Below are 11931 nucleotides of genomic sequence, written 5' to 3' on the forward strand. Positions count from 1 at the left end.
CATGTTTTTCTGATGGGATATTTTGACAAAGCAATTCCATTGATTATTGGTTTTAGCAGGATCTTCAATATCTGCATTTTAAAAGTTAGTTAACTACAAACTGCATTCAGCATATAATTATATTTTCAAAATAAATACACATTGCTAGCTAGCTCTTGTAAAGATTAGTTACCAGAAACTTTACAACACATAAAATATGTAAGCACCAGTGTTACACACCACAAAGTGTTCCAGTCTGGAAAAAAATTGAAGTTGAATGTTCATCTTGCTTTTGGCCCATAATATTGAGCTCATTCCCAAGCTGGTTTTCAGTAGGGCTGACTGGTTCCACAACCGTTTTTTCTTTAAAAGTGCCTTTACCTGTTATATCTGGTTCCTTGCTAATTGGTGGAATAACTTCTGGGATTCTATTTTCATCCTCAGGTGGAGGAAGACCATACTTTTAAAAACATAACAAATAATAAGGATTAAGTATACATGTGCAATAAAAACAATTATAACAGATTTTTTAATCCATGACTGTTGAAAATTTCATCAGACCCCCAAAAATAGTTTGCAACTTCATAAAATAAAAAATAACAGAAAAAAAAAACATTCAATTTTCACCTACACCCATTATCAGATCAACTATATACACAAGACCTTAGACAATACTTCACAATAGGTAAACCTTCAACCATCACCACAACTAAATATTTACAAAAACCTTCAAACAGATCATATATATAGCTCTGATACAATACCATTTTTATCCCTCAAGTAATTCATATCTTAACATAAACTGAATGTCATGGTATACATAATAAAAGAAAAATATTTGACAAGATTTGCTTAGACTAAATGCTGGTCCAAGTAGTAATGGAATTTTTTAATCTATTTATAGGATACTAGCTGAGTTACCCGGCATTGCACGGTGAAAATTTAGATTTGAAATGTATAGATCAGTATTTTTTTCAGCAAATTATTCAGTAAGTAGACAAAAGCTGTGATGCGAGAAATAAAAAAGCATTTAATGAAACAAAGCTTTATTTGAAATTAGATCGTGTTTGGGCTTGTCTCGTTCTTTGAGCCTGAAGTCATACATCATGTTGCTCCTCTGTTTCTTGCTCTCTGTAAGTAATTTGTCTTAATTTTTGTGATTGAAGTCTGGTTTGACGTTGTTAAGAAGTTTCTTGTTGTCTATATCCAGCTTGCCTTGATGATTGTGACTGAACTCTGGCTTTTTGCTGTTCAACAGTTTCTTGCTGCCTTGAGTAGCCTGCCTTTCAGATTGAGTTCGAAGTCTAACTTTACATTGTTCCAAAGTCCCTTCCTGTATTTTATATATATAGCTTTCCAAATCCAGAGAAATCATAGTAGTTTTGAGACATTCTATTCTAGTTTCTGATATATTTTTTGTGTTCTAAAATGCATATTTTAAAGCTACATGAATTGTTTTTGGACAACCAATGCAGGCAAAAATATAAACTTATTTAATCATGCACCTGAGCTAAATTTCTTTGGTTTTACCTACATTTTTTTTTGTTATACATTTCTTAACAGAACAAACTAATATGTAAAAATTAGAAACTTGTTAAGTTAAATAAGAAAACTTTATCCTCAAGGAACTGTACATGGGCTACTGTTCAGTGATGTAACTCAATAGCTTATTTACCCTAATTTTGATTTTACTGTATATTTTTCAACTTTTGCTACAAATGGTTTTACTATAGTTAATGTTGGGGTAGAGAAAATAAAAGATACAGTATAAAGTTTTACAAAAAAAAAAAAACTTTTGGTATTTGAGAAGTTCTAGAGGTTATGCAAATAAAAAAAAAACACTATGATGAAAAAAATATTTTTATTCTTAGCATGAAAATCCTCTTTTATTCAGACTCAATCAGTAAAGATTTCATAAATTCATAGAAAAGCTTTAGTTAAAATACTTTATTTTGTATACAATGGATGTTTAATGTTTACTTAAAGCTTGTCAAATTTTGTGAGTTGTAGTATGTATAATTTTGTGGTTACATTGTCATTAGTTATCAGGTCAAGCAAATCGCATATGGTTAACTGTTCATGTTTCAAATTATATTTGGTGCAGGCATGTCGGTCAATTGAAAAATGAAAAACCAATTTTTCAGAATTTAGTTTTTATGATGTTATACATGAAAATACATGAGCAATTTTACTGATATAAACATTGCATGGGATTTTTCAGACCATGTTTTCTGATAAAAGAAGAAACCTGTGTACAAACAAAAGTCCAAATCTTAGAATATGAATAGTGGCTATTGAGGGTTAATCACATTATATAAACATTAGGATACAGGTATGTTGTTGCCCTTGGAGGTACATGTAAATCCTACATCGTTGATTATTCATTATTGTCCAATACTACAAGTTCCATTGTAAATGTTAAACCACACCTCTTCATCAAACTTTCCACTGCAAATGGACATCAATTTCAAAGACTATGTTTAACCAAACCAATGGCACAAAAGTCTACTGCCTGCGTGTAAGAACCTGGAAAATATATGGTTCAATGGTCTTTCCAATATTCCAGTTTTTTTGCAATCTTTTCCTTGAAAACATCCCTTGATTTTGGAGTATAGTTAAGTGTTTTTGAAATTTTGGATTGTGATCTTTTGTCAACTTCAAATCATTGTTACTATTTTATTATAATTACCAGATACTATAGCCATCAGCTTCATCTTAATGGCTTTCTGGGTAGGAGAGTTTTCATTCCAAACCATAGCCTCACTTTGAAAATAAGTATATTTCTCAATTCATTTGGAGTGTGGTTTCAAAAACTGTTGATTTACTAAATTCTTTGTTTTGCAAGCTTCCTGCTTCCATGAAGAAAAGTGAAAACATTTTCCTAAGAAATAATGTATAACAATTATGTTTATACACTGTTTCAAAACCTTGCTATATAAATATTCTCCCTTAGAAAAGGTTAGGACACATTCCTTTAACTATAAGTCCACCTGTGACAGGGTTTGCAGATGGTATCGGTACCGGTGATACTCGGCATCCAGTACCGGTACTGGCTTAAAGTATATCATATGTTGAGAATAATATGTTATCACATGTCCCATCTTCAGAGTTTTGACTGAATGCCTCTTCTGGTATTTCAGCTTCACTTTTCATAGAATTATAAATGTTTGATGTGGTAGTTTTAAGTTCATACTTCAGTCAATAAGCAAATCTCATCATGAAAATTGGAAATAGCATGATATATGGGAAACTGGTGACTCCCATGCTCTGAAAGAGAACGTGAATGTGTCTATGTGGACAGATCAAACTGCGCATGTCACAAAATTTTAGTGAATTACATTCAAAGTTTAACTAAACTACTTAATTATCATGGTATACAAACAGACTTGACATCAAATCAGAGATAATAAATCAAATTTTAATAATATACAAGTTTTGATTGTATAAGAAAATATTTAAAAACAACCTCAAATTCTCATAGTTTGAGAATTTGGATATTTGTTCTTGAGCCATCTCCTCTTCAGGATTTTTTTGTCCACCTCCTAGAAAACTATGAAATGTAACAAGATATTCTCTGTAATTTCGTCATCAATATTCTGAAACTACATTTATATATTCTTCAATCTTATGGGACTAAAGAGCAATCAATGAAAATTCAGAAACCACTTTCCAAGCCTACCTCTGACATGCTCTAATTTACAATTTGCTAATAGATTTTTCTGAGGCCAACTTCCATTAAATTTATAGCCAATAGAAAGCCTAGAATTCAACTGATTCATTTCCACAGTTTTCATACCATGAAGGATTACAGATAATTGACAATTTAGTTTGATGTGAAAAAACATTTCCCCACGAGAAGACACTGAGAAGAATAACTAACTGCTCAAGTCACATAATTAGAGCTGCTCGAGTACAGGTACCAGCAACCTGATTCTGTCGGTACTATTGCAAACCCTGATCTGTGACTGCCTTACTTTATCAAAATGGTGAGGATTTGCAATGAACCAAATATACATGTCACCTGCAGCCTCATGATTAGCATCTATAGCAAAATCCCACTACATTAGCATATGAAACTTGTTCTAATTAAGAGCAATTACCACTCAGTATAATAAATAAATCACGTACAAAGTTAATGTGAAAATAAATTATTCCACCTCAAACAATGATTTTCATTTCATCCCTAACATCATTTGAGTTACACACCACTATACATGAATTGTCTCTTATTCTAATATGGAAAATATGGAAAACACATAAGAAACTGAAGCCAAAAATCACACTTTATCATATCAATGAACTAAACAATGATGCAAGTTTAAAAAAATTTCAGTTGTAAAAAAAATAAGATATATAAAAAATAGTTCAATACATGTTGATTAAAGTTATGCAGATTACATTTTTTTAAAACTAAAAGTGATTTTTATTTAATTTTTTAACAACCTTACACAGTATAAGTTACTGTATTGATAATTACAAGCCACATCTACTAATATTTAAATCTTGTACTTCAAGGGTTTAAAATTATTTTTTTATGATACAGAGTATATCATACAAGTTGATCATATTAGATTATGTTCTGTTCAGAAATCCAGGTAAGACACTGTTCTTAGAAATAGACCTTCGATGGAGACACAACTGTGTGTAAATTTTATTCTTAAGTTTGAAAACTATTTTAAGTTATTCATTGGAAAGTTAACATTTTCCTTACCTGAAAATGTATTTCTGATAGATATTCACCTCCCCCTCACACAGAATAACTTGATTTCTTCATGCATCTGCCTTAGAGTTTTACATACCACTAAACTTTAGCTACTATCCATCTAGAAAGTACATGTTGAACATGAACTGTGCTAATGCATGATGACATCATCATATGATGATAGCCCTTCACTAATAGGAGGGCAACACAATCTCCTTGCACAGCAGCTCCCCTTAAGCACTTGCACTTCAATTAACTTCATTCTTAAACAAGGCAAAAAGAAAATGAACCAGAAGTGGGAAGCACGGGTGGGAAGGTGTTTGGAGGTGAGTAATCTATTGGAAATACATTTTCAGGTAAGGAAAACGTTAAATTCTGAGATGATACCTGACCTCAGTACATCAAATAGCTAAAAATCTCAGATTGAAATGGCAGAGGGACTGGTGCAAACATTAAACCAAGATGAGCTCCATTCAGAAAGCACCCAAACGGGAAAACTCATGGAGTGTTAGATCCAATGGCAGGAGCTCCATAGAGGTACACCGGTGGGAGACTGCCTCTTGTCTTGACCAGGGTATACTCTTCACCTAGGAGAAGCAAAAGAGCCCCAAGTATTGCAGGGATTGGCAGAATTTCTACATGACCAACCGAGCATCTGCATACAAGCCAACAAGTTTGGTGTGGTTTTAGCACTGTGGGCAGTGGACCAGACAGATCTCACATATGAAGGGATGACACACATGTGTGAAAAAGAGGTGTGGTTGGAGCAAGAGAAAGTGAGAAAGGGGCAGAAGAACAGGGGGGCCTGGTTGTCAGTTGACAAAAGAGCTAAAGATGCACCACCAATAGGATCCAACAAGGAATGTAGCGTATCAAAGTGGGAACACAAAAGAGAAGACAATGAAGAGGAGAGGCATAGAGAAAAAGGTAAGACCAGTCCTGGCTGAGAGTATTGACTACCTGGGCTGAAGGTTGAGGAACTGGGAACTAAAAAAAGAGAAGTTTGATGTTCAGAGAAGTGGCGAAGGCATCAATGAACACCTGAGGGAGGAGTGAACACTCCATGGATATAATCAAGTCTGGCTGACAGAGGCAATCTGCTACCAAGTGTATCGACCCAGCTCATGGCAAGTTGTGTCACAATTGAAAAACATCTGCACTGGATCACTGCCTATCGAGAAGTGATAGTTTAGTAAAATCAAATGGAGGGAGTTACATGTGTCAGGAGGATGTGTCGCACTCCTATTGGTGGAGGGTTGTTGCATGATGGATTATATGTGAAACTCAGTTGAACCACTGATCATGGGGAACATGGGAGTTCCAGGCTTGTGGCATACAAAAAAAAGTTTTGCATATAGAGGTCAGCACTGAAAGAGGAGGTAACATACCATATCAGAATGTTACTTTGCTCCACACATACTGAAAAAAAAACCTTTGATTATCATGTTAATACTTGTTCAATCACATACATGTACAAGCACAGAATTTTACCCCTCGACTGGTGTTTGTTGTTCATAAAGCTGATTTGATGTTTAATAAATTATAATGATGAATAGATGTACCTGTTCATTATTATTCGTGGTATCAGGGTGCTGAGCTGGATAATTCACTGGTGGTAACCATGTTGGACTTGGTCTTGCCTCTGGCAGGTATTTTATTGGAGGAAGTCTTGATACTATGACTAGAAACATAAATGTGTTTCAATTTTAAAATATGAAGGAAATCATAATAAACTACAAACAGATTTAAACACGACAGCAGCCTGAAACACTGTCTTCTGAATATAGTTCTTACTGACAAGCTCACATTTTTAATATCTGCTTAAAGTAACTTAAGATAATAATAAATAATAATCTTGCAAGACAACAACAGCAATGAAAATATTAATAAAATGAGCTTTTGAAAATCACAATATCCCCAATTTTCTAAATGAATGTAAGAAACTTGTCTGGGAAACTTCTCTTAAACAAAAAACTTAAAAAGACCAAAAAATATAAAATTATTCCTCAACAGATTTTGGGTTGAGTGTATTACAAGTTCCACTCCATTTCAAATGAAGCAAAAAATAAATTTTACAACACTTAATATCATTCCTAATTTAAACTGCAAAAATTTATTTCATTTGGCTTGTTCTTTTTTTTTGTTTTTTACTTTTATGCCTATTTTCACTAATTTGTGATTAAATATTTCATCAAGATGGTAAATACACTTTTCTAAAATAATGTGTATAAAAATTTCTCTCTTTTACATTACTAGTAATATTAAAATTATATAATATAAATTCCTGAAATAAATATTTATTTGTTTATGTTTTTAGAGCAAGGCCACATTTGACTATCTGTTGTGTCCAATGCAGGAAATTAAAACCCAGATTTTAGCTCTGTAAGACTGTAGACTTACCACTGTCCCACCAGGGGATAGTTTTTTCAAATTATTAAAAAATAAAACACAGAAAATTGTTATTTCATATATAGCTAAAACAGATCTAAGAGTTCACAGAAGGCAACATAATTCATTAAGCCTATAAACTGTTCTTCTGAATAACCATTCCAAGTACAACATAACAGAAATATTAAATTATTAATCATTTACCCAAATTAAATTAAATTATTAATAATTTAGCTGAATTAACTGCACTTTTGAGTGATATTGGATAGGTCTGCTAGATAATAGGTTACTGGTAATTCTTATTATAATATAGAGGGAGTGTAACCTCTAGCTATCACCTGAACAACTAATAAAGGACATACTGAACATTATCCTCCCATTTCTTCAGTACATTTTGGCTAATAAAGAGACATGATAAATGAATAGCAGATAATCATTAGATAAGTACAGAAAAGTTGGTTGTAATTATTTTCTTCTTTATTGTATTAAATCTGCTGAATATAATCTCTGACTTGCACTTAAGAACAAAGATGTCTTACTGTGCCATAAAATTTAACTGAAACAAAACGCTTTAGAAGGGACAGGCCAAATATCTGATCCAATTGAATATTGCACTATCCAGTGAAATTGGATCAGATATTAATTTTGCAATGAATAAAATAATCAGATAGGATTTCCATCAATGGATGATCTCACAATATTATACAGACATGATATTACTTGTATTTGCATCACACATAATAGACATTACATCATCTATTGGTGCTTTCTACTAGCTTCTAAGCACAGAAAAATTTTTTCCTGGTATTAAAGAGTGGGAACCCTGGTAATCATAATAAGCATCACACCCACTCACCACATTGCCACTGTATGCCACAGATGGTCAAGGTAGCAACAGCAATGCACAATCCAAACAAGTCTCTGTGGATAATTGGGAGTGTAAAGCAGTCTGAAGCCACTATATGCAGCATACTCTTAAAGAGCCTGCAACAGCCACTCATTTATGCAGAAATGTACATCTGCATTGACATCCTTATTAAATTTTCAAAAACAATGATAAAATAAAAATAGTTTATTATAAAACTATACAATAATGAACTGGTAGTCCATACCTGTAGCACATTTTCAATATCTATGGACAAATCTACAATCCAATCCAAAAATATATATCCATTTGATCGAATTTCAGAAACCAGATATCCAATATACAACCAAAATTACTATTTATCCCACCCTTACTTTTTAGATTTTTTGAATAGCAAAATTTTGACTTAGCAATATACACTGAATTAAATATGAATGTTATAAATTGAATGTAATACTTTATGAAATATAGAAATTCTGCATTGTAATACATGACTAGAAGTTTTGGATCAATGCAAATGATAATCAGATGTGTGTATATCAAAATTTATGACACTGAAAATAATGTTGGAATCTGTAACATTTAATACATTTTTAATGTTTTCATTTGTAACAAAAAGTCCTTTATTACTTAAAACAACTATTCCCTGCCCCCCAACTTTCATTGTATTATGTCTATCCCTGTCCAAGGTAGGCTCTGTATAAGTCATTTCACACATACAAAAAAATGTCCAATGAAAGAAAAATACATATTCTATTTAATTCTACACAAATGGACAAAAAGTTCACACCATTAAGGCCAATGGGGAAAGATTTAAAGCTGCCTTTATGGTGATCTTTTTTGATCATCTGCCATTTCATTTTATGAAGTTTGTGCATTTGTAAGACATTTTGATACCTTTGACTTCAAAAGACATTTTGAGATTGTTCATTTGTCCATCAGTCAGCCAGTTAAAAGGAGGCTCATATACTGATTTCAGTTTAAAATAAACATCAAAGAAGACAAGGCAATCTTCGATCAAGCCTACTAGCACTGAACTAGAATTTTTTCTCTGACCCTCAACACTTCAAACACCCTCTAAAACATTTTGATCACCAGATTTGAGCAAATTGAATAGATGGTCAATTTCACAATTAAAATGACAGAAATCTAGAAAACAGCAGCCAATTCTCATAATTGAACACGGGTTGTGTTCTTTAACTACAACTGAACTATGCAAATGATCATGAAAGAGTGTTGTTCTGCAAGATGCAAGAAGAAAACTTGGATAAATTGACACATTAAAATTAAAACTTTTTCTAGTTTATTCTGTGTGATGTTTCAAGCAGACACCCTTTGTCAATCAGCAAAGATCATGTTATAATGGAATTAGACTCATAAATCAAAGGTTCTAATTACACACATTTAATGTATTATTTGTATTGTTTTACCTCAATGTGTGTAATTAGAACCTTTGTATTATCTTAATTTTTAACAATTATTTCTGAGCTTAATTCCATTGTAACACAGTCCTTACCGCCTGACGAAGGGTGTCTGATCAAACCATTGCACAAAATAAACTAAAAAGTTTTCAATTAGATGTGTCAATTCATTCTTTATTATCATTTATGCATCATTTCTACTTTCTCATTATGTGCCACTCAATGGTTTCAAAGTTAACTAGGAGCCATATTGAAGCAGAAAAGTTAGCTTATATGCTCTGAAACAAATCAAAGAATGTTATTGACTTATTGCAACAGAATTTGGAGTGTTCATTGCACAGTGCAAAATAACTTCTGGATTTAAGTCTAATCCTTGCCTTTTTTGGATCCATTTTCATATATTTTACCTCATGTTTTAAGTCTTCCAGAAGCACTGGTTGTATGCAAAGTGCCAACAGAACTTCATTCTGACAAAAGAATGAATTGTACACAATGTATAAAAAAAAAATCCAATATTTTTTTAGCAGACCGACAGAATGGTATAACTACACAATGATTAAAACTTCAGCTGAGTATGTAGATGATAGACAAAAGGTGTGATGAACTACAAAAGGACTATACAATGTTGTTTGGACAGACTACTGCAGAGTTATGACATGTAAATTAATCCTTTACACACACTGGTGAATGTGGTTATACCATATAACATGATGTTTCACTGTATCATGACTGGTGTTTTGCTTAGGTTCAGGCATGCAAAAATTATTGTTTTAAAATAATTATCATTGATGAAGTAAAAAAGGGACTATGATATAATGCATGTAGATATTTTGGTGAAGATAATTTGTGTAATGTAAGACACATTGTGTTTTTAAGTATAGGAAATATTTTTAGGGAAAAGTTGTTGAAAAGTAAAATGGGCTTCTGATATTGTTGTGAGCACTAAGGAATTTGTTCAAGTACTCAATCCAATGTCCAGGTTTAATAAATGTTATATAGGATTGAAATAAAATCTTAAAGGAGCTTATTTTGTTACTGAATTCAACCATCACTAATCTGCATCCAATTTATTAAAATATTTCTTAGCTATGGTAAGGTACTCTACATGTCTAACTTATAAAACCTTAGCTAAGAAAGCAACTATAGGCCACTAAGGATCAAAAGGAAGGGATCTGTGGCTCAGTAACTCCAGAAGCTGTAGGATTTTACATTTCATTTGGTGTAACTTCAGTTAAATATGGAACTAGTTATGGCACTGTATGTCATATTTTTTATACTTCGAGAAGTAGACAAATCCAAAGTTGAAAACTTTTTTACCTACTTAAAATTATTTCATTAACCAATGTAACAGAATAAATCCTTAGCAAAACTTTATAAATAGTAATAAAAAGGTTAGTTTGATAAAGTTGTGTATTTTTTCAAAATATTTGTACATCATACAACATGGCAATAAATCACAATGAAGGAAACCTACTGTTAATCAGGTAAAAAATACTTTCGGATGATGTCATAGAGCAACAGGTAATCCAATTAAATAAGGATTTACCTCAAAAGTTTTGCAACAATCTTTTTTTTTTTCAAGGAGAGGGGGATTACAAAATAAGATTATCTTCAAAACTAATGGTAATCTACTGGTACAATTCAGATGAATTAAGTATTTTTCAGAGGGGTATTTATTTTATAAGAGGGTCAATAATGACAATGATGCATCATGGCTCCATCATTGCATGCATTGTCACAAAAGGATAATGCAGCACTCAGACTACATATAATATTCTCTCCATTTCAGAAAATATTTTTCTTAGTAAAAGTACAGAAAGAAAGACAGTAGATATATTTTTCACCCACCAAAGCCATCCAGATAAAAGGAATAATCATAGAAGATATATATAAATCAGTTGAGGCAAACATTTATATAGAAACATCAATGGCATACAAGTCACAACAGAAGAACAACAATGTAGCTACAAGTTCTAACTGAACTAGAATTTCAAAACTGAACTTTACATCCTGATACAGAAGAAGCAATGTTGAATTAAACAATAAATTTGATTAAGTATTTTTTTAATGTGAGAGTGGAGGATAAAAATAATAATTCAAAACTAACAAATACCCTATTTTGCAGTACAACCTAAGTACAAAAGAATGGGTTGAATAAAAAAGTAAATTTTCAATATACAACATGTGAGAAAACAGTGGCACAAAGGTTCTAAAGATGTAATGACACACAAACAGCAAGAAGAGCCAAAGTTAAAAACTGTGAAATGCAAAATGGAAGACTTTTCACTCTACCTCCAAAGATAAAAACAAAGGATGAGAAAAATGGGCCGTGAACAATAAGGAATCTGACCAGAAATTGAACATCTACCAAAGAAGTGATTCAGAAGAAGCACAGATATAAGGAATAAAAACAAAGATAACAGTGAAAAAACTAAAATGCTGTTACGATAGCGGAAGTCACGAGATGCTAGTAACACGTCATGAGATTCTAGAAGGATCATGTCTGTTCGTGGCAACTCTACGTGACTCTATTCTTGTATATAAGTGTGCCAGACAATGAATCGGGACTGGAGTTG

General features: G+C 32.3%; 1 protein-coding gene across 1 annotated transcript in view; it reads right to left on the bottom strand.

The window, feature by feature from the left end:
* The window catches only part of LOC106469903 (syndecan-like), a 28309-nt gene that overhangs the window by 6640 nt on the left and 9738 nt on the right, over window positions 1-11931 (bottom strand). The window contains exons 3-4 of the mRNA XM_013930424.2: window positions 6244-6362; window positions 220-439 (exon numbers count right to left, since the gene is read on the bottom strand). Coding sequence (XP_013785878.1) covers window positions 220-439; window positions 6244-6362 — 339 coding nt within the window. The remainder of the gene's footprint in view (window positions 1-219; window positions 440-6243; window positions 6363-11931) is intronic.

Source organism: Limulus polyphemus, unplaced genomic scaffold (assembly GCF_000517525.1).
Source record: "Limulus polyphemus unplaced genomic scaffold, Limulus_polyphemus-2.1.2 Scaffold3718, whole genome shotgun sequence".
NCBI classification, from domain to species: Eukaryota; Metazoa; Arthropoda; class Merostomata; order Xiphosura; family Limulidae; genus Limulus; species Limulus polyphemus.